This window comes from Phoca vitulina, unplaced genomic scaffold, assembly GCF_004348235.1.
Source record: "Phoca vitulina isolate PV1807 unplaced genomic scaffold, GSC_HSeal_1.0 scaffold8, whole genome shotgun sequence".
Taxonomy (NCBI): Eukaryota; Metazoa; Chordata; class Mammalia; order Carnivora; family Phocidae; genus Phoca; species Phoca vitulina.
The window spans coordinates 49398896-49423088 of NW_022589711.1; the positions used below are offsets into that span (position 1 = coordinate 49398896).

General features: G+C 36.7%; 1 protein-coding gene and 1 pseudogene across 13 annotated transcripts in view; both read left to right on the forward strand.

The window, feature by feature from the left end:
* The window catches only part of ACAP2 (ArfGAP with coiled-coil, ankyrin repeat and PH domains 2), a 137028-nt gene that overhangs the window by 51633 nt on the left and 61202 nt on the right, over positions 1–24193 (forward strand). For all 13 annotated transcript variants that reach the window (XR_004299806.1, XR_004299807.1, XM_032406873.1 and 10 more), the window contains 2 exons: positions 21504–21562; positions 22702–22885. Coding sequence is in view for 11 of the 13 variants with exons in the window: in XM_032406873.1 (XP_032262764.1) it covers positions 21504–21562; positions 22702–22885 (243 nt within the window). In the remaining 2 variants the exon portion in view is untranslated. The remainder of the gene's footprint in view (positions 1–21503; positions 21563–22701; positions 22886–24193) is intronic.
* Positions 2275–2400, forward strand: LOC116634224 (annotated as a pseudogene).

Genomic DNA, 24193 nt, shown 5'->3' on the forward strand with positions numbered 1-24193 from the left:
CATCGCCAAATCCCAGATCATGAAGATTTATTCCTTCATTTTCTTCGAAGAGCTTTACGGTTTTAGCTCTGATATTTTGACCAATTTGTTTTTTTGATGACCTCTTACTCTCTTTTTGCCTTCTGGCGGATTTAGATGCCAGAATATAGTATGTTTGATTTCTTTTTAAATCAGGTGATTGCTTGTATTTAAACTTCTTAAAAAAATGTAATATAGTGAGAATTAATTTTGGGGGGATAAAAGCTATTGATTTGAAATTAACATAACAGGTTAAATGTTTTCTCCATGATATCTTTTGTAATAGTCTTGTTTCTGTTATTTTCTTTAAATCAGTGTAAGTCTTGGGGTGCTGGGTGGCTCAGTCGGTTAAGCGTCTGCCTTCAGCTCAGGTCATGATCTCAGCATCCTGGGATGCTCAGCCCCACGCTGAGTCTGCTTCTCCCTCTCCTTCTGCCCGTCCCCTGGATCATGCTCTCTCTCTCACTCTCAAATAAATAAATAAAATCTTCAAAAAAAACACCAGTGTAAATCTTACATTATTGCTTTACATAAGAATACCTTGTTCTTTGTTAAAGTTTTATATGTGAAAAGTTATGGTTAAGATAAACACTTGGTAAATAAATTGTTTAAATGTGTATTGGAAGCTTTCTTCTCAAGAAATCTTACTTCAAAGTATTTTAATAATCACTTTCATTTTTCAGTTTATTGTTTCATATAAAGGGAATAATAGAATTTGCCATGCCTATATGTAAGGGTGTTATGAGGAACGCAGTATGTGAAAGTAGACTCTGGAGAGTGATATTCCTTTCTTCATATCAGTTTTATCAGTTGGCATACATTCAGGAAAACAAACCACTTAGGATGTTTCTGATAGAAAGACTTTAATACAGTGAATTGGTTACAAAAATGTTAGAAGGTCTGGAGGAATAAAAAAAAGTTAAGGTGATGCCACCTAGAGATTAGTAAATATGGGAAGTAGCTATTGCCCCTGGGGCTGGAGAAACAAAAGGGAAAGTGGTGTTTCCCAGAGCCCCTAAGTACCTGCACTTTTGAGAATACGGCCATTGTTACCTGGCCGGGAAGCCAGGAGCTTGCCTTCTTGTGGCTGCCTCAAGAGTCAAGGAGCCTGTAGTCCCCTTGAAACTGCCCAGATTGGTCACCAGTGCTGCTCAAAGTTGGTGTGGCTCACAGTTGCTTACTGATGTCTGTGTCAGAACAGAAGCAGGAAAAAACAGTGGTTTCCTCTATGTCTTGCCTCTTAATCTAACATTGGCTTCCATTGGCAGAATCTAACCTCTTTGTATGCAAGGAGGCCTAGGAAATATGTTTTGCAGATTTCTAGTACCTGGCAATATAGAGGAGGAGCCCATGGAAGGGTGATGTAGTGGTGAAAACCAACAATTAACCAGCACAGCAACCATAAAGGCTATAATTTGAAAATATTTTTGGTGGGCATGAGCATTTCTGAGTCTTTTCCAGAGAAATCTAGTTTTCACCTTCACAGGACATAACAGGATGAATCTGGAGGTAGGTGGGAGGGTCACGGCAAGGTGGGGGGGATAGCCATTTTCCAATCTTGGCTTTAATAATAAAAACCAATTGCACTGAGGAAAAAAATATTTTTGGCAGGCAAATTATTGTGCAATTTAATGATTTTTATCCTTAAAACTTCTTTTTTTTTTTTTTTTTTAAAGATTTTATTTATTTATTTGAGAGAGAGAACACCTGAGAGGGGATGGGGTCAGAGGACAAAGCAGACTCCCTGCCGAGCAGGAAGCCCGATGCGGGACTCGATCCAGGGACTCCAGGATCATGACCTGAGCCGAAGGCAGTCGCTTAACCAACTGAGCCACCCAGGCGCTCTATCCTTAAAACTTCTTATATGACTTTTCTTTTTTCCATATTCTCCATATCCAATATATTAGCAAAATATACCCCAAATCCATCTAATAGTAGTTTCTCTGTCACCTCCACATCTAAACTACTACCACCTCTTGTTTAGGATTATATCATGGCCTACCAACTTGTGTTTCTGCTTCTTTTCTTGCCCTTCTACAATGAGTTCTGTATACAGAAGCCAGGAAGAACTTTTTTAAATTTAAATTTAATTTAATTTTTGAGAGAGAGAGCGCGCAAGTGAGTGGGATGGGGGACAGAGGGAGAGGGAAAGAGAGAATCTTAAGCAGGCTCCACACTCAGCATGGAGCCCGATGTGGGGCTTGATCTCATGACCCTGAGATCATGACCTCAGCCAAAATCAAGAGTCGGATTCTTAGCTTTGCGCAGCGGCAGTATTGTAGCCAATGAGGTTTTTCTGAGGCGCGATTATTGCTAATTGAAAACTTTTCCCAAAGACGAGGTTCATATATATAATGGAATATTACTCAGCCATCACAAAGGATGAATACCCACCATTTGCATTGACATGGATGGATCTGGAGGGGATTATGCTAAGTGAAATAAGTCAAGCAGAGGAAGAATTATCATATGGTTCCACTCAGATGTGGAACATAAGGAATAGCATGGAGGCCATTAGGGGAAGTAAGGGAAAACTGAAGGGGGGGAAATCAGAGGGGGAGATGAACCATGAGAGACTCTGGACTCCAGGAAACAATCTGAGGGTTTCAGAGGGGAGGAGGGTAGGGGGATGGGATGGCCTGGTGATGGGTATTAAGGAGGACATGTGTTGTAATGAGCATTGGGTGTTATACGCAAATAATCATGGGACAGTACATCAAAAACTAATGATGTACTGTATGGTGACTAACATAACATAATAAAAATAATAAAAGGCCAGAGATCCACCCCCCCCAAAAAAAGGGTCGGATGCTTAACTGACTGAGCCACCCAGGCACCCGGTCAGGAAGAACTGTAAAAATATAAATTAGTTAACAGCGTTCCACTGTTCTAGCTTCCCATCACACAAACGGAGTAAAATCCGTTATAACCATGGTCTACCAAGCCCTCTGATAACTCCCTGATCTCATCTCTACTCTCTACTTGGCTGTAGCTACTTGGACTCTGTTTTTCTTTGACATACCAAAGTAGTTCTCATCTGAAGGCTTTTGCACTTGCTATCTATTCTGTGCAGAATATTCTTCCTTCATATCTATGTATGGCTGTTTTCCTTACAATATTCCTTCTCTTCCTATGGATCTCCTTCACTTTATTTAGGTTACAACCTTTCAGAGAAACCTTCCTTGACCACCCTATGGTCACTTTATGTCATTTTACTCTGTTTTTTATACACATACACACACCCACACACACATGTGAGTGCGCCATGCACACACACACAGATGATGTACAGATATGTGGGTCTGGTTCTTAAATGTATATATGTACTTAATTTATTGTCTGTTCTAAGTTCCATGATTGCAGGCACTTTGTTGTATTAATCTCTGCTACTACCACCTAGAAGATTCTTGGTAGAAAGTAGTTACTCATGGCAGAGTTAAGGAGACCGGGGTTATGAAGTTATTAAAACTCTTAAGTGTTTTTTTTTATAGTCATTAAATGAATAAAAATCTTTTAAATCCGTGACAGCACACACTAGGTAGATAATTTAAAGAAATGTTTAAAAATTTTCTTTTATTGTTTCTGGCACTTGAAAAACTTCAGGATCTCTGTTTTGACTGTAAAATTTATGTTGCTTTAAAAATAATTTGCAAAATGGGGCGCCTGGGTAGCTGGTTAAGTGTCTGCCTTCAGCTCAGGTCCTGATCTCAGGGTCCTGGGATCAAGCTCTGCGTTGGGTTCCCTGCTCAGTGGGGAGTCTGCTTCTCCCTCTCCCTCTGCCCCTCCCCCGCCTTGTGCTCTCTCTCTCTCTCTCTCTCTCTCTCTCTCTCTCAAATAAATAAATAAAATCTTTTTTTTTTTTTTTAAAGATTTTGTTTATTTATTTGACAGAGAGACAGCAAGAGAGGGAACACAAGCAGGGGGAGAGGGAGAAGCAGGCCTCCCGCTGAGCAGGGAGCCCAATGTGGAGCTCGATCCCAGGACCCTGGGATCGTGACCCCAGCCGAAGGCAGATGCTTAACCGACCGAGCCACCCAGGCGCCCCAATAAATAAAATCTTAAAAAAAATAATTTGCAAACCAACAGGAGATTACTCTTTGTCGGCCTGTCTGCTCAGAGGTCTTAAGGCTGTAGGTTGGTGAGCTTGTGTGTGTTTGTATATGTACTACATATGTATAAATAGAAAACTCTTTGAAACTACACTCAGATGTCCAGTGCCTTTCTAATTTTATTTGCATATTTTTTATAGCATCTCAGAAATTTTCTTACTAATAGATACAAGTATGAAATTCTAAGACCTTGGTTTATTTTAATAACTTTTCCTTTTATAGTTGCTATGCTGTCTGCTTTACCTGGCCTTTTTGTTTCTTGTTAACAAGTACTTTCAGTTTTTCCTAGGAGGAGTGACTTGTGTATACTTGATTCAGAGTTCTTATATATGAGGCAAAGATTCTTCCTCCATCATAATACTGCATATTTCACTTTGACTAGAATGTACACAGGGATGACACATCTCTTGTTTACTATAATATATTCCTAGTACTTGCGTAATTCTTACCCTGGGGAGGTCATTTAATTTTTCTGAGCTTTATGCTCCTCTGTAAAGTGAATGGGCTTTACTAGATGACTTTTAGTTTATAAACATTCTAAGGTTACAAAGCATTATTTATTATAAGATTTAATTATGATCTCAGAGCCATTTGTTAAAATGTGGGAAAAGCCTAGCTGCATAAAATGCTTTATTTTAGTAGCATTCTCTATAACGAATTTTAATTACATAGCATTATAGGGTGAAGGAGGCTTTATAGGATATAACTGCTTTATAGGACAAACTGCTTTCTAAAATGTGTAAACACTGGAATCTGCTCACAGTCTATAGCAGACTTTGTAACACTTAGGTTTTGGGGTATCAATTTGTGTCAGGATAAAAAGCTGGATATTTGACAGATGTCATTTATGAATAACTTTATGGGTTTAAATAAATGTTTGAAATAACAGCCATTTGGGTTTTTAGCCAAGGAAGATTAAACATAGATTGGGATTAGATTGTCTCTGGTCATTTAAAAAAATTATTTGGATTCTTTTGTGGTTTATTTCTTCTGTAAAAATGGATATTACTGTTCCGTATTCCTTACAGTATGAGAATTTCCTAGGGTTGCTCCTTAACTCATGTCTTTATAAGATGCCAACTCATGGGCGCCTGGGTGGCTCAGTTGGTTAAGCGACTGCCTTCGGCTCAGGTCATGATCCTGGAGTCCCGGGATCAAGTCCCACATCGGGCTCCCTGCTCAGCGGGAAGCCTGCTTCTCCCTTTCCCGCTCCCCCCTCTTGTGCGCGCTCTCTCTCATTCTCTCTCTCAAATAAATAAATAAAATCTTTAAAAAAAAAAAAAAAGATGCCAACTCATGACTTTTCCAGAGCAGGTCATGTGTGCTACATTCTACTATGTATTGGAGTTGGCTTGAATACTGACTTGTTTTTCTGGAACACAGAGATTTCTATAACTTCACTGATGATTCTCTTGGATTCTAACTTGCTGTTTGTGTAAGGAACTTGGAATATTTATTTGATTATTATCTTTGCTGAATTAAGCTTTAAGGTTGAATTGATGCATAAATTCTATAAAATGTGTAACCCTTTTTGCTTTGTTTTTTTGTAAGTTTGAGTTTCCGTATTGTAGCTGTCTACTCATTCACTCAATAGATGGCTTTATGAAAGTGTCATGTCCTATCGGGTGTTGGTGAAAAACGTTTAGATTTTAAAAATGGAATTATGTTAAAGTAATTAATATTTAATAAATAAAAACTTTTTAGGGGCGCCTGGGTGGCTCAGTCATTAGGCACCTGCCTTCGGCTCAGGTCATGATCCCAGGGTTCTCGGATCGAGCCCTGCATCGGGCTACCTCCTCGGCGGGAAGCCTGCTTCTCCCTCTCCCGCTCCCCCCGCTTGTGTTCCCTCTCTCGCTCTGTCTCTCTCTGTCAAATAAACAAAATCTTTTAAAAAAATTTTCTTTTTAGGGCGCCTGGGTGGCTCAGTTGGTTAAGCCACTGCCTTCGGCTCAGGTCATGATCCTGGAGTCCTGGGATCAAGTCCCGCATCGGGCTCCCTGCTTGGCAGGGAGTCTGCTTCTCCCTTTGACCCTCCCCCTCTCATGCGCGCTCTCTCTCATTCTCTCTCTCAAATAAATAAATAAAATCTTTAAAAAACAAACAAACAAACAAAAAAAAAAACAAAAAATTTTCTTTTTAATAGAATTATGTTAAAATAAAACACATAGTATTAGGGAACATATTACATATTGAATGTATAACACTTCTAAATATTTAATATATAGATATATATTTTAAAGATTTTATTTATTTATTTGAGAGAGAGCTGATTTTTCAAATTCTTGGTCATTGTCATTGATGAGAATGTTGTCTGCATAAGTAGGCATATTGGTGAAAGGCAGGTGAGTATTTATTGCCCTTTGCTCCTGATTGACAGGAGTTGATTTATTGCCCTTTCTTCCTGATTGATAGGACCTTCTTTATCCCATTAATTAGAATTTAAGTAATTCTGTCTCTTTAAGTTGTGCTTTAAAGGAGCAATTATTCATTAAGTTGAAGTGCTCTCTTTTTTTCTTTCATTGACATGTGTGATGCTTAAATTTTCCTGGATAAACTGAATAGATTTTGAATAAGGTAATGATGAACCTTTTTTGCAGGTATACACAGAAGTTGGTCTACCTACTTTTTTCTTCCCTTAACCCTTAATTAACTTTTAATAATTCTCTTTGTGGATGTAGATTATAGCATTGACTCCCTAGTGATTCATTCTTAGCCTCTCCTTTCCAACACTCTGAATCCACACAGTTTGTCAGTGTATGTTAATTGTCAGAAATATCAAGGATTGCTTGAAATAAGTTCATCAGATTGCAGAATGCTGCTTAAGCCATATTTTAATGTCAATAACTAGCATTAACCACACCTGTAAGTTGAGATTTATTCCTCCTAAACTTTTGAATTCTACTTTCAACTTACAAACTTAGGCACAGTTCTTCCTTTTGACAGCCAGTACATTTTGTTTTAAACAGCAGAGAGTGATAGTCTCATATCTTTTCTTTACCTAAAAGCTAAAAATGGATGAACCAAAGGTTTTGAATACTTTGTTTAGATTCATACTTTTTTTTGATAACATTTAATTTGGAATTTATGTCTACATTCAAACTTTTACTTTATGAGAGATCCTTTGTGAAATAATGTGTTACTAGATCTTCAGAATTTTCCAAATGAATTTTTAGCACAAATTTACATCTTGCTGTCATTATGACAGCACTGTCGGTATGCAACATTAGAATGTCTCCATAATATAATCTTTTTTGTTTTAAATTTTTCTTCGAGCATTTTGAGTATTTCATCCCTAGGGGTTTGTTTTGGTACTTTGCAAAAACAATCAATGGCTTTGCAAGATAATCTTCTATTCAGACGTTTCAACCATTGCTGTTAACTTGAGCACAGTTCTTAACATGTAGAATCATCACTCAGCAGTAAACACTTTTGATAAAGTTTTCTTCTGGGTTAGTGATTGTTATTGTGTTTATTTGGCATGCTGTCAAATGCATCTGTTCTGTTACTCATATATGGTACCTTTTTTATTTCCTTTGCCTGTTTGGAAATTATGAAGTTTTAACATTGTCCTTGCAAGCTAACATATTGTGCAATTTTGCAATTGTATGAGGCATTCTGGCTCTAGCTCCTAATTGGGTAGTCTTGTAACTAGCTTCTTTTTTTTTCTTTGTAACTATTTTTTTTTTTTTTTTAAAGATTTTATTTATTCATTTGACAGAGAGAGACACAGCGAGAGACGGAATACAAGCAGGGGGAATGGGAGAGGGAGAAGCAGGCTTCCTGCGGAGCAGGGAGCCCGATGCGGGGCTCGATCCCAGGACCCTGGGATCATGACCTGAGCCAAAGGCAGACGCTTAACGACTGAGCCACCCAGGCGCCCCTGTAACTAGTTTCTTAATCTGATATTGTTGTGACTAATCTCATAAAAGAACTTTGTTTCTTTTTTTGTGTTTGCAGAAGTTTAGAGTACAAATCTTTCTGTATGAAATGGATGTTTTGTGTTGAAGTCCTGTATGGTTTGCTTCTACCATTGATTCATTTAATAACTTTGATAAAAAAGATAGGTCAAAGAAGAGAATTTGGACCATTGTGTTTGTATTCTGAATGTAATCACTGTTCAGCACTATTTATTGAAAAATTTGTCCATTATGGCGGGAAAACAACAATCAGTAAAAAATCTAACTATGAAAATGAAACAATATATGTCTTTAAGTTTCAGAAATTGATATGTGTGCATATATTTTTCTGCATTCTTAAAATGTTTTAAAATAAATTGAAAGATAATATAATGAACATTTAATAAAATAGGAAATACTAATTTAGTTAATGCAATAAATGTTACTCTCATGTATGATCAGAAAATCTGCAAATGCCTACAATCCCATTTAAATGATTATGTGCATTTGTTTATTTCAAGTTTTTATTTAAATTCCAGTTAGTTAACATATAGTGTTATATTAGTTTCAGGAGTGGAATTTAGTGATTCATCACTTACATGTAGCACTCAGTGCTCATCACAACAGATTATGTGCATTCATCTTCAGAAATGTTTTTTAATAATTAAAAATAAAACAATGAAATTTCATCAAGAGTCAGAGTTTGGCTAATTAACATCAAAAGCCAATAATAAATATCAAGAAGTAATAGTCAAAAAAATAATTGTATTCTTTTTTTTTTTTGATGTAGTTTTCCATGATTCATTGTTTGCGTATAACACCCAGTGCTCCATTCAATACGTGCCCTCTTTAATACACATCACCAGGCTAACCCATCCCCCCAACCCCCTCCCCTCTAAAACCCTCAGTTTGTTTCTCAGAGTCCATAGTCGCTCATGGTTCATCTCCCCCTCCGATTTGCCCCCCTTCATTTTTCCCTTCCTACTTTTTTTTTTTTTTTTTTTACATATAATGTATTGTTTGTTTCAGAGGTACAGGTCTGTGATTCATCAGTCTTACACAATTCATAGCGCTCACCATAGCACATACCCGCCCCAATGTCTATCACCCAGCCACCCCATCCCTCCCACCCCCACCACTCCTGCAACCCTCAGTTTGTTTCCTGAGATTAAGAATTCCTCATATCAGTGAGATCATATGATTCTTGTCTTTCTCTGATTGACTTATTTCATTTAGCATAATACCCTCTAGTTCCATCCACGTCATTGCAAATGGCAAGATTTCGTGTTTTTTGATGGCTGCATAATATTCCATTGTGTGTGATTCTCTCTCTCCCTCTCCCTCTCTTAAAAAAAAGAACACCCCGCAAAAACCCTTATAAACACTAATATCTTATGTAAGACTGTTGACATTTATGTCTGGCTGTTTAACAACCACCCCAAAATTTAGTGACTTAAAACAATAGGGCTTGGAGGGGAGTATACACACACACACACACACACACACTGCATCTTCTCTATCCATTCATCTGTTGATGGACATCTTGGCTCTTTCCATAGTTTGGCTATTGTGGACAGTGCTGCTATAAACATTGGGGTGCAGGTGCCCCTTCGGATCACTACCTTTGTATCTTTGGGGTAAATACCCAGTAGTGCGATTGCTGGGTCGTAGGGTAGCTCTATTTTCAAGTTTTTGAGAACCTCCATACTGTTTTCCAGAGTGGCTACATCAGCTTGCATTCCCACCAACAGCGTAGGAGGGTTCCCCTTTCTCCGCATCCTCGCCAACATCTGTCATTTCCTGACTTGTTAATTTTAGGCATTCTGACTGGTTTGAGGTGGTATCTCATTGAGGTTTTGATTTGGATTTCCCTGATGCCATGTGATGTTTGTTGAGCGCCTTTTCATGTGTCTGTTGGCCATTTGGATGTCTTCTTTGGAGAAATGTCTGTTCATGTCTTCTGCCCATTTCATGATTGGATTATTTGTTCTTTGGGTGTTGAGTTTGATAAGTTCTTTATAGATTTTGGATACTAGCCCTTTATCTGATATGTCATTTGCAAATATCTTCTCCCATTCTGTCGGTTGTCTTTTGGTTTTGTTGACTGTTTCCTTTGCTGTGCAAAAGCTTTTTATCTTGATGAAGTCCCAATAGTTCATTTTTGCCCTTGCTTCCCTTGCCTTTGGCGATGTTTCTAGGAAGAAGTTGCTGTGGCTGAGGTCGAAGAGGTTGCTGCCTGTGTTCTCCTCCACCCCAAATCGATTGTATTCTAATAGAAGTACCTCATAACAAATGATGATGCTAAGGAAACAATCATACATACCTTATAAGTAGGAGAAATGTGAAAAATAAAAGCACATTAACAGCAAAAATTTGTGAAAATAAGAGCCAAAGAAAGATTAAATATTTAACAGTGGTTACAAAGCCAAGAAGTGATGACAAAGAAATTATGACTAAAATAGTTTTGGATGATTCAAATGGTAACACCAGGGGGAAAGTTACATAATTTTGTTAAAGTAATAATTATTGCATTTAAATACTTTACAGAGCAAGTCAGACAAATAATATTAAAATATAATTTTAGCAAAAATATAATTTTAGCAGTTGGTAATTTCTGAATGGTTGTACCAAATAGTTTACAACTTTTTTTTAATTTTTTATTTTATTATTATTATTTTTTTAGTTTACAACTTCTTAAATCACTATAAAAACTCATAAACACTGGGGTACCTGGGTGGCTCAGTCGGTTAAGCGTCTGACTCTTGATTTCAGTTTAGGTCATGATCTCACAGTTGTGAGATTGAGCACAGAGCCTGCTTAAGATTCTCTCTCTCCCTCTCCCTCTCTTAAAAAAAAGAACACCCCGTAAAAACCCTTATAAACACTAATATCTTATGTAAGACTGTTGACATTTATGTCTGGCTGTTTAACAACCACCCCAAAATTTAGTGACTTAAAACAATAGGGCTTGGAGGGGGGCAGCTTGTCTCTACATCAGTTGGTTTTGGCTGAGTGGTTTGTGTGTGGCTGGAGGATCCAGCATGTCTGGTGCCTTACCTGGGGTGGCTAGAATGGCTGGGATTGGCCAGGCTCTTCTGCCCTTTGGAGTCTTTCATTCTCGAGGACTTTTCTCTTATAATGTGGTCTCTCTCCAGCAGGGTAATCAGGCTTCTTAATGTGATAGCTAGCTTTTCTTCAGGCTTAGACCTGGAAATCACACAGAATCATTTCTGCTACATTCTTTCGGTCAAAGCAAGACACAGGGCTACCCCAAATTCAGTGTAAAGGGAAATAAACTCTACCTTTTGGTGGGAGAGTACCATGCACATGGAGGGATGAGAGGAATTGGTGGTGGCCATCTGTATATACAGTCTGCTGTATCTTTCAGCACACCAGTAGTGTGTGCCATTGACCCAAGTGTTTGGAACCTTTACAGTAGAAAATTTGTCCCCATCTCCAGGGATTTTGATTTATGTCATCTGGAGTATAGCATCAGAATTTTAAAAATTTCTCTAGGTGATTCTGACATGTAGTAGTTTGAGACCCACTGCTTTAAATCAGTGATTCTCAAATTGTGATCCATGGACTAACAGCATCAGCATCACCTGGGGACTTGTTAGAACTTCTCAGAGTTCACCCAGATCTACTGAATCGGCATTCTGAGGCTGGGAGCCAGCCATCTGTGTTTGAACAAGCCTTCTAGGCAGTTCTGAGGTACTATAAAGTTTGAGAACCGCTGTTCTAGAGCAGGGGTTGGCAGACTCTGGTTTGAAGGTCAGATCTAGCCCATCACCCCCCTTTTGCATATAAAGTTTCACTGGAACACATTCGTTTCTGTATTGTCTATGGCTACTACAAAGAGAGTAGTTGTGACAAAGACCACATGACCCACAAGCCTAAAATACTGTCTAGTCTTTTACAGAAAAAATGTGCTGTGCTCTGCTCTAAAGGACTCCTTTATTTTTGTCCACTTCCAGGGACTCTATCTGTCATGACACCCACTGAAGAGAGACCTTTTTTCTGCTTTAGTGAAAGTGATTTAAAGACTAGTTACCTTGGTGAATTTTTCTCAGTGGAGTGGTAGTGGATGAACCAAAGCTGCAACCCAGACTAGCTAAAATCAGAATCTCTGGAAGTAGGAACCAGGCATCAGTAATTTTCAAAGGTCCCCAGGTCATTCCAGTGTGCAGCCTAGTTTGAAATAGTGCATTGCTTCCCCCAAACAAACTACTTGGAAATCTTGGTAAATGCAGACTGATTCTGTAAGTCTGGAGTGGTTTTGGAAATTCTTCTTTTCTAACAAGCAACCAGGTGGTACGCATAATGCTGGTTTACACCTGGGGAACTTTAAATATACTGATTCCTGAGTCTCACCAGTGTTTCTGATTATCAGGGTATTTAAAAGTTCCCCAGGTTATTCTAATGTGCAACCAATTTAAGAACCCTTGAGTTAGAGCAGTTTGTTTCAATCTTTAAGTAATAGAATCACTTAGCAAACTTAATAAAAATACGGAAGTATTCTTTTTTCTTTTTTTTTGAGAGATAGAGAGAGAGCATGTTTGCATGTGCGAGCGGGGGGTGGAGGGTGGGGAGGGAGGGCAGAGGGAGAGGGAGAGAATCTTAAACAGACAGTGTTAGGCATGGAGCTGGAGGTGGGGCTCGATTCCCCTATCTGAGATCATGACCTGAGCTGAAATCAAGAGTTGGATGCTCAATGGACTGAGCCACCCAGGCGCCCCAGGGATTCTATCTTTCTTCAACAAGTTTGGACCTTGGTATTTTCTGTTAGCTTTCCCCATGATAAGCTAGCAAAGAATCACTGCTGTAGAGGAATGAAGGGAGAAAGAAGAATTTAGAGAAATGGATAGGCTAGGACAAGCAGAGAATGTAGAAAAAGAGGAACAAATGATAAAAAATCATTTGAATATTGGGACCTGTTCCTGATGATAGCAAAGAAGAGACCACTTGATTTATTATTGGCCTATTTACAGGTCTAGTGAGATTAATGAAAAGATTCAGTGAGTCCAGGGGCGCCTGGGTGGCCCAGTCAGTTAAGCGTCTGACTCTTGATTTTGGCTCAGGGTTGTGGGATCGAGCCAGGGGTCGGGCTCCACATTGAGCGGGGAGTCTACCTGAGACTCTCTCCCTCTCCTACTGTCCCTCCCCTCTGCTCGCTCACACTTTTTCTTTCAAATAAATAAATAAAATAAATCTTAAACCAAAAAAGATTCAGTGAGTCCACAGCCATAGCCCTGTACTCTTCTATAGATTTTGGAAAGCACAGGGATGATTTTGTCCTGTAGAATTATAGAAGAGAGTGCTGTGGTGGTTGAATAAAATTTAAATGGAAGACGAAGACTTTACAAAATTTATACTTTGAACCAATGGGACCTAAATGGTAAGAACTGGAAACTTTCAGTGCCAACTATGGATGTGTAGCCTGTCTTCTTCTAACCTTCCTAGAGTACTCTTTGCCATGTGTAAAGTGCATCTCAGCTTTCATCCTTTCCTGAAAGCAGGTGAGATAGTGTTGCTTTAACCAGGTCCAGACATGAATGGGAAATAAACCTGAGTGTAAGCCATTGGTTTTAAAGATTGATTGGTTGATTGATTTTAGAGAGAGAGTGACAGAGGGTGAGTGGGGAGGCCAGAGGGAGGGGGAGAGAGAGAATCCTCGAGCAGACTCCCCACTGAGTGTGGAGCCCAACATGGGGCTCAATCCCACAATCCTGAGATCATGATCTGAGCTGAAATCAAGAGTCTGCTGCTTAACTGACTGAGCCACCCAGTTTTAAACAGCTATATATTATCTATGCACTCAAGTTAGATCCTTTTATAATTAGCAGATAGGTCAAATGATACATTGTTGGTTATTTGTTACATATATATGTCGCTAAGAATAATACTGTTAATGTCCAGAAATGGAATTGAACCTTAGCTTTTATGTGGTAGCTTCCCTCACCCCCCCAATGTCTCATTGTGGCTTTATTATACCATTCCAGGTTTTGTGGTGTAGAAACAAAAGACAAGACCCGAGGTGTACTCAATTCTGAGGATAAAACAATTTTTTTGGTCTAAAACCTAAGTGAAGTTTTTGGGTGATTACTGAGCACTTTGGGTAAGATCTGGATCAGAATCCCCAATTAGTGAAGATGGTAGAACACAACACAAGGAAAATGGGGAAATCAGATAAAGGACAAAAACTTAGGAAAGAGTCTTACAAAGTTCATTTGGTACCTGGCTTCCAGGAACATTGACAAGGCTACTTTTATTTCACCCTCTGATTCTTTCAAGGCTTATAGAGCTTTTTACTTTTAGCATATGAAGAGGAATGCTGTGAATTCTGCCTCAGGCCGAGTATAGATTAGTGATTTAAGAAATGGGACTAACTGAGGCAACTCTGGAGCAGTTCGCACAGGAAACAGCAGTAGTTAGCTGGTAGGTTGTCCGGGTGGCATGCAGTTGGCAGGTAGGAGACAGACAGTTCTTCACTCAGTTACTTTTGCATTAACAACATACTTTTCACTGTAATGGAGGTGTTGAAAATATGTTGCCTAGATAATTGGCAGTTTCCTAAAATACTTCTTATCCATTCAAATGTATATAAAATTTAGTTTAGGTAATGCTGTGTCTTGGGGGATGTAGATAGTAATGTTTTTATAGTTTTAAAACAATGACAATGCTACACAGGAAAACATTGTGTTTTTTTCCTCTGGAATATATTGATTTTTTTAAACAGCATTACTGAGGAATAATATAGCCAGCATATTAAAGTGTACAATTTTGGAAATGTTGAGATATGTAAACCTCCATGTAAACTGTCACTGAATGAACATAGTAACAGTCACACCCCAAAAGGTTTCCTATGCCGCTTTATAATTGTTTGCTGCCGCCTCATTTCTAGTCATTCACTGATCTGCTTTCTATCATTATTGATTAGTTTGAATTTTCTATACTTACATGTAAATAGAATCAGTGTAATTATTTTGAGACTCAATAGTGTTGTGCTTATCAATAATTCATTCATTTTTTTATTGCTTAATACTGTTACACTGTATGGATATGCCATAATTTATCCATTCACCTGTTGATGGATGTCTTAGTTATCTATTGCTGTATAGTGGATTACCCCAAAATAGAGTGGCTTAAAACAATAAACATTTATTATCATGGTTTCTGGGCCAGGAATTTTTTAAAGAGACATAGCTGGGTTGTTCTGGCTCAGTCTTCTATGAGATTGCTGTTAAGGTGTTGGCTGGGCCACAGTCAGTTGAAAGCTTTACTGGGGCTGGAGGATCCAGTTCCAAGATAGGGCCATGTACATGGCTGTTGGATCCAGGCAGGCCTCAGTTCCTCCCAAGGAGCCTCCTCCCTGGGCTGCTTGAGTGTCCTTACTACATAGAATGTGGTTACTCCCTAAACAAGCTATCCAAGAGCAAGGGCAAAGAGAAAGCTGCAATACTTTTCATGACTTAGTCTTAGAAGTCACACATTTTCACTTCTTCCATATTACCATGTGTTAGAAGTAAGGCACTATAACCAGCTTATTCTCAAGGTAAGAAGCATCAGACTCCACTTTTGAAGGGAGGAGTGTTAAAGAATTTGTGGACATAGTTTAAAGTTGTTTGAGTTGTTTTTGGGTTTTGGCTATTATAAATAAAGCTGCTTATAAAAATATATGTAAAAGTTTATATAGGTATATGCATTTATTTCTTTAGTGTAAATAGTAGAATGGCTAATTTATAAGGTAGGATTATGTTTAACTTTTTATAAAACTATTTGTATAGTGAAGACTACAAAACATTGGTAAGAAAAATTAAGGGAAGAGAAAATAACTTATTGTTGTTTATAATAATAATATTAATATTCTTTCCTATGTTAAATTTTAAAAAAATTTTAACTTCTAAGAAATTAAAGAAAACCTCCCAGAATTTGGAAATTGTTTCCCAAAGTTGACTATATATTTTACAGCAGCCATGTATGAGAGTTCTAGTTGCTTCACACAATCAACACACTTGGTATGGTCACTCTTTTTAAATTTATCATGGTTTTAATTTGCATTTTCTTAATAACTAGAGATGCTGAGCATCTTTTTTTGTGTGTTTATTTTCCATTAATGTATCTTCTTGATGAAATGTCAGATCTTTTGCCATTAAAAATTTTTGGATTTTTAAAATCTTATTTAGTTGTAAGAGTTCTTTCTGTATTCCAGATATGTTTTTTGTCAGATAAATGTTTTGCATATATTTTCTTCCAGGCTTTGGCTTGTCTTTTTCACTTTTATAACCGTATCTTTTGAAGAGCAGTAGTTTTTAATTTTGATTGTCAGTTTATTGATTGTTTTCTTTTATAGTTTTCTTTTTGTGTTTTACCAAGAAATGTTTGCCAGTTTATTCTGTGTTTAGATTTGTGATCCATTCTGAGTTAAATTTTCTGTATGTTTGCATGGTAAGGGTCAAGGTTTATTTTTTTTCAGCATATGGCTCTTCAGTTGTTTGTTCTAATACCATTTGCTCAAAAAATTTCTCTTTCCCATTTTGGCAACTTTTGGAAGGCGGCTATGCTCACCAGTATACCACCAGCGCCACACTGTCTAAAAAAATGTGTGGGTCATTTTTGGGCTCTATTTTGTTTCACTGATCTTTTTGCTTATCTTTATTCTAATAGCACAATAGCCTTGATTACTGCAGCTTTCATAGTAAGCCTTGAAGTCAGGTAGTGTAGCTATTCCAGCTTTGTTCCTTTTTTTCAAAATTGGTTTGGCTATTCTAGGTCTTTTACATTTTCACATAAATTTTTGAATCAGATTTCCAGCTTCTACAGAAAATCTTACTGGGATTTAGAGTGGGATTGCATTGAAGGTATAGATCAATTTGGTGAGAATTGACATCATCCTAATATTGAGTCTTCGAATCCATGAACACAGTATATCTCTCCATTTATTTAAGTTTTCTTTATTTCTCTTGGTAATGTTTTGTAGTCTTCACTGTACAAGTCTTACATATCTTTTGTCAACTGTATCCCTAAGCATTTCCTATTTTTTTTTAAGATTTTATTTATTGGGCGCCTGGGTGGCTCAGTTGGTTAAGTGACTGCCTTCGGCTCAGGTCATGATCCTGGAGTCCCAGGATCGAGTCCCGCATCGGGCTCCCTGCTCAGCAGGGAGTCTGCTTCTCCCTCTCCCGCTCCCCCCTCTTGTGCTCTCTCTCTCTCAAATAAATAAATAAAATCTTTAAAAAAAAAAAAAAAGATTTTATTTATTTATTTGACAGAGAGAGAGACAGACAGAGAGCACAAGCAAGGGGAGCAGCAGAGGGAGAGGGAGAAGCAGCAGGCTCTCTGCTGACCAAGGAGCCTGATGTGGGGCTTGATCCCAGGATCCTGGGATCATGACCCTCATGAGCCCAAGGCAGATGCTTAACCGCTGAGCCATCCAGGCGCCCCAGCATTTCCTATTTTTTGATGCTACTGTAAAGTTCGGTTTCTAATTAGTTGTCACTGGTATATAGAAATAGCATTGAATTATGTATATTGACTTTGTTCCTGTGGCCCTGCTAAGTACACTTATTAGTTCTAGTAGACTTTTCTGTAAATTCCATAGTATTATCTATATAGCCAATCATATCACCTATGGATAAAGATAGTTTTATATTCTTCCTTTCTGATATTTTCCCCTTTTTTCATTTTTCTTGCTTGATTGCATTGCTAGGATTTCTAGTACAGTGTTGAATAGAAGTGATGAGAGGAGACAGTCTTGCCTTGTTCTTGATCATTGCCATTAAGCCTTTCACCACAAAAAAAAAAAAAAAAAAGAAAAGAAGGTTTTCACCACTGAATATGTTAGCTGTAGGTTTTTCATATGTGCCTTTTATTAGTTTGAGGAAGTCCCCTTCTATTCCTGGGTTCCTGAGAATTTTTATCAGGAATGGATGTTGGATTTGGTCAAATGCTTTTTTGTATAGTTTTTCTGTTTTAGTTTGTTAACATGGTAAATTATAGTCATTGATTTTTGAATGTTAAATCAATCTTGCAATCCCAGAATAAGTCCTAATTGGTTATGATATATTGTCCTTTTTATATGTTGTTATTACATATCATTGTTATGTATTAAGAATTTTTGCATCCATGTTCATGAGGGATATTGAGGGTTCCCTTGTTTCTATATCCTCACCAACACTTGTTCTTGTCTTTTTGATACTAGCCATTCTGACTTGTGTGAGGTGATAGCTCATTATGGTTTTTTTTTTTTTTTTTAAAGATTTTTATTTATTTATTTGACAGAGAGAGACACAGCGAGAGAGGGAACACAAACAGAGGGAGAGGGAGAAGCAGACTCCCCGCTGAGCAGGGAGCCCGATGTGGGGCTCAATCCCAGGACCCTGGGATCATGACCTGAGCCGAAGGCAGATGCTTAACGACTGAGCCACCCAGGCGCCCCAGCTCATTATGGTTTTGATTTGCATTTCCCTGATGATGAGTGATGTTGAGCATCTTTTCATGTGTTTGTTGGCCATCTGTATATTTTCTTTGAAAAAATGTCTATGCAAGTCCTCTGCCAATTTTTAAACCAGATTGTTTGTTTTGTGTATGAGTTCTTTTTTTAAGATTTTATTTATTTATTTGAGAGAGAGTGAGAGCAAGAGCAAGAGAGGTCACAGAGGGAGAGAGAAAGGGAGAAGCAGACTCCCCACTGAGTGAGGAGCCTGATGCAGGGCTTGATCCCAGAACCCCGAGATTATGACCTGAGCCAAAGGCAGACACTTAACCATCTAAGCCACCCAGGTGCCCTGTGTATGAATTCTTTATGTATTTTAGGTATTAACCCCTTATCAGATATATCATTTGCAAATATCTTCTCCCATTCAGTATGTTACCTTTTCATTTTGTTCATGGTTCCCTTCACCGTGCAAAACTTTTAAATTTGATATAGTCACAATTGTTTATTTTTCCTTTATTTCCCTTGCCTGGGGAGATAGATTCAGAAAAATACTAAGGCCAATGTCCAAGAGTTTACTGCCTATGTATTCTTTTTAGGATATTTATGGTTTCGGATGTCATGTAGGTCTTTAATCTATTTTGAGTTTATTTTTGTGTATGATATAAGAAAATGGTCCAGTTTCATTCTTTTGCGTGTATCAGTCCAGTTTTCCCAACAGAGTGTATTGAAGAGACTGTGTTTTCTCTGCTGTATATTCTTGCCTCCATTATTGTAGATTAGTTGAATATGAGTTTGTTTCTGGGCTCTTTATTCTGTTCCATTGTTCTCTGTGTATGTTTTTGTGCTAGTACCATACTGTTTGATTACTGTAGCTTTGCAGTAGAGTTTGAAATCTGGGATTGTGATGCCTCCAGTTTTGTTTTTTTGCAAGATTGCTTTGCATCTTTGTGGCCTTTGTAGTTCCATAGAATTTTAGGATTATTTGTTCTAATTCTGTGATAAATACTATTAATTAGCTTTATGAATTTTGACAGACACATATAGTTGGATCTCCATACCACAATCTAGATGCATGACAGTTCCAATAACCCTAAAAATACCCTTATTTTACTCCGTTGTTAGTACCTTCTACCCCCGACCACTAGAAATTTCTGATTTATTCTTCATCCCTATAGTTTTATCTTTTCCTGAATGTCATATAAATGGAATCATATAGTTTGTAGCCTTTTGAATATGACTTATTTTACTTAGCTAAATCCATTGAGATTCATCTATGTTGTTGTATGTATTAATAGTTGTTCCTTTTTATTGCTGAGTAGTATTCCATTGCATGGATGTACCATAGTTTATTTCTTCAAGGACGTTTCGATTGTTTCCAGTTTTTGGCATTTAGGAACGGAATTGCTATAAATGTTTGCATACAGATTTTGGTGTAAGTCTAAGTTTGCTTTTTTCTTGGGCAAGTACCTCGAGTGGGATTGCTAAGTTTTATGTAAGTATAGCTTTAAACTTTATAGGATATGGGAGGTTTTTAATAGATTCTATTTCTTTAATTCTGTTTAGGTTATTGATTTCTTATTGAGTGAGCTTTGGTAGTTTTTGTCTTTCAAAGAATTAACCCATCTTGTCTGTTAAATTTATAGGCATAGAATTATTCCCCAGTTCCCCTGGTTATTCTTTTTAATATTTGTAGAATCTGTGGTGTTGTCATCTCTCTCCTTCTTGGTATTTGAAGTTTTTTTTTCTTTTTTTCTTCTTTTTTTTTTTTTTTAGAGCTGGGGGTAGGGACAGAGGGAGAGGGAGAGAGAGAATCTCAAGCAGGCTCCAAACCCAGCGTGGAGCCCAATGTGAGGCTTGATCTCACAACCCTGAGACCTTGACCTAAGCCAAAATCAAGAGTTGGATGCTTAACTGACTGAGTCACCTAGTTGCCCCTGAGTTCGTGTTTTACAATTTTTTCTTTGGCAGGAGGTTTATCAACTTTATAGATCTTCTGAAAGAACTGGCTTATGTTTTTGTTGCGTTTTGGTTACTGATACTCTGTTTTCTGTTTAGCTGACTTCCGATCATCTTTATTATTTCCTCTCTTCTGCTTAATTTGGATTTACTACTTTGGGTTTAACATACTACAGAAAACAATTTTTTCTCTCTGGATGTAAATTGTCATATTTTTAAATCTTGTAGTACTCAATTCAGGTGTGGTGTGTGTTATGTGGGTGTGTGTGGTGTTGGTGTTTAGTATTTAGGCAAGAACATGAGACTTTGCTAGTAGCAAGATTTCAGAGAGAGTGAAATTGGTACTGTTTTTAATGAGAAGGGTACAGGATTTTTTTTTTGTTTTGAATATTGGTTTTTGTGCCTGTTCATCTCTGAATGTAGAGTATCTGTAAATTATTAAAATACTCAGAATTTTCATGACAAGCCCAGTGAAATTTCCCACACATAGAGCTACTAAAGTTTAATATGTGGCATTATTTAAGTGGGGCAAAATATTTTCACCAGGAATAAAATTTTATTTTTGTTTCTAATCTTAGCAGTCATTGAACCTAAAGGACTATATAATGTTTACTCAAATTAAGAGTGTAAAACACTTAAATCCCTAGGTCTTCCCAAATGAGTAACCTCTAACTAAGATATAAGGCAGTTTTGGAGTTGTTTTTACTTCAAGTGTTTTGATACGTGAAAGTAAGAAATTCCTGTAGTAAATGAAGTGGAATTTGTGTTACTCTTTCAGGTTGTTTTTCAAAGCTTGATTAAAGTCAAGGAAATAAATTGCTTTATTGTTTTAACATTCTATTTAAATAGTAATGCAAATTTGATTTTCCCTGTAATTAGAAATAATTTTATTTTTTAGATGAAATTCGCTTGAAAATCAGTTTCAGTTTCTTTTTTAAATGCTTATTTTTTATGTAGTCTTCAATAAGAAATATAAGTGTTATTAGAATTGGAGTACTGGTGGAAGGATGTATTATTTATCAACCTACATGAAAATTATTTTTTATTTATTTTTCTAATTGTTTAATGTTACATTTTATCTTTTAGATCCTATTTGACCAAACTCAGAGATCAATTAAAGCACAGCTTCAGAACTTTGTTAAAGAGTAAGTCAATTGCAGTGAAGAGAAAAGAAAAGCAACAAGTTCATGATCACATCTGGGAGTTGGTTATCTTTTGAGAAGAATTTTATGGACTGTGATTTATTGAAAATATTGGAGTTTTTGTTTTTTTGCTTTGTGAAGTGTATATTGCATTTCCTCTTGAATTATTCCATAAGGGAATCAGACTTCATGTCTTTCAGTGAATCATTTATACTATGAAATTTGTATTCAGGATATATAACTAGGATTGTTATAGATTAAAAAATAAAATAATTTAATGACCTTTCAAAATCAAAGCAGATCCCAAAAGTGGTTGAAATACTATTAGTTATTATAGTGGAGACTAAGTTTTCCATAGTCTCAATATGGTTTTTCTTTGAAGAGAATATAATGGAATATATGAGAATGAATCATAAAAGTGCATGTTTTTTGCTACATGTGATCCTTTTGTGTCACATTCATCCCATTTTATATGTGAAATAAAATTGAACTAGAAATAAAAACATCTGAACTTTCCAGGTAGGAACATTTTCCTTTCCCACATTAATAATTCAGTTTTTCTCTTTTAATTCCTGACTGAGAATATATAAAATTACAGATAAAGTTGGTTATGATACAGTATTCAGGATAAATTATAGAAGTAGCACATCTCGTGAACATAGTGCACTGCCGTTTAGTAGGTTAGAATTTATTGTCCTGCTAGTGATATCTTACAGATTCTTTCCAAATAATAGACTAACGTTCAGAATGTCCTTATAGAATGTATGCATGAAAATTTATGGCTTCTTACAAAGCCTTTAAAGTCTTTCTCAGGTCTACTTTATTATTATTTTAAAATCATTTGTCTTCAAGTCATTTTGCCTGGTTCTCTGGTAGAAAAAAGTACTTATCTAAGATCAAAAGTACTTATCTAAGATCATTAATGAGTCAAGGGTTTCAGAATACTGAAATGGAAACCATTACCCTTTACAGGTATGCAGTTCTTTTACCAAAGATTGTATGTATGTGTGTTTTAAGAATATATTTATGCCCTTTGGCCCAGTAATTTCCCTCAACAAGAAACAAGTGATATTTCTTAAAGTGTGGTTTGTAGATCACCCACAGTAGGATTTATGGAAGTTTTCCTGTTTTTATTTTTTTAGAGATCTTAGAAAATTCAAAGATGCCAAGAAGCAATTTGAAAAAGTCAGTGAAGAAAAAGAAAATGCATTAGTAAAAAATGCTCAAGTACAAAGAAACAAACAGCACGAAGTTGAAGAAGCCACGAACATTCTGACAGCAACAAGAAAATGTTTTCGACATATAGCCCTCGACTATGTACTTCAGGTATATTTATTATATGTTTTCAAAAAATGCTTACTAAACATGTCATTACTTTTGAGTGATTACACTGAGAAGAACTAATACTGTTTCTTTGAGTCTAAAATTAAGCCATGATCTTTTGTGAAGACTTTTCACTTGTCTGTATATCTGTGTATGCACATAAATATGTGTGTGTACATGTGTATACCTTTGGTTCTGATTTCTTCCCCTTTTCACTTAACATGATACTTTCTCCCATTTTTAAATGTTGTAAAAAGCATTTTAATCGCTTTATTTTATTCTATGGAGTTGCTAGGTTAATTTAATTAATACTGCTTATCAGACATATTGTTGCCAGTTTTTACTGGCAATAGTGAAAATATAGTTTTCAATAATTGTAAATGATAATAACATCTTTGTATATAAATCTTTTGCCACATTTCTGATTATTTCTTTAGAGTAGATTCTTAGAGGTATTAAGGCATACCATATTGACAAATGTAAAATATTTCTAGAAGTGTTGTTCTCATAATTGCATTACATGCTATTTTTTAAAACTAGAGATCAGTATTTGGTAAGTTGCCTGGTGATCTTCTGGTCCTATGTAAAATTGAAATCAGTTTGAATGTGATAGGTCTCCAAAGGGATTCGAGAGACATGAAAAGTGAAGGCAAAGTGTACATTATTTCACATGTACTTGATGTGTTCCTATATATCATGAGTTGAAAGCTTTAAAGCTCAGGAAATTAGTTTGTCTGAATCTCCTTTTACAAAACAGCAGTGGAGTCTCCAGAGATTGTTGACTAGCAATCACAGATTATTTCTTTAAAAAAATACGTAAGTAACCATATACAAATTAGTGATTAAAAACTACTTAGAAAACTTAGCAAAACAGTAGAAAATGACTAAGTTTTTTTTAAGTTTCTATTCAGTAAGTGGGAAGTTAAAGTTTTCAATTAGCAATAATCGCGCCTCGGATAAACCTCAATGAAGTGCATTTCATTTATTAACGATAATCTTCAAGAATGGAATGCTCTGTATTTCCTTTCTCCCATTAGCTCTCTCCCATTTACTCCACTTTTTGCGGTAGGATGAGTATTGTCTTCCTATCCCATTCCACTGACATAGCTCATGCTAAGGTCTTACTCATTAGATACAGTTTAATTCTTAACCAACTTGACTATTGTGTTTCACTGAAATGGTGGACCACACTCTCTTTCTTGAAATATACTTTTGTCTTGATTTATCTCAAACCACTTTTAGATTGCAATAACTTCTATTTAGCTTCTATTTCTTAACTTCTATTAACTTGTATTTCTTTTCAGTGTCCAT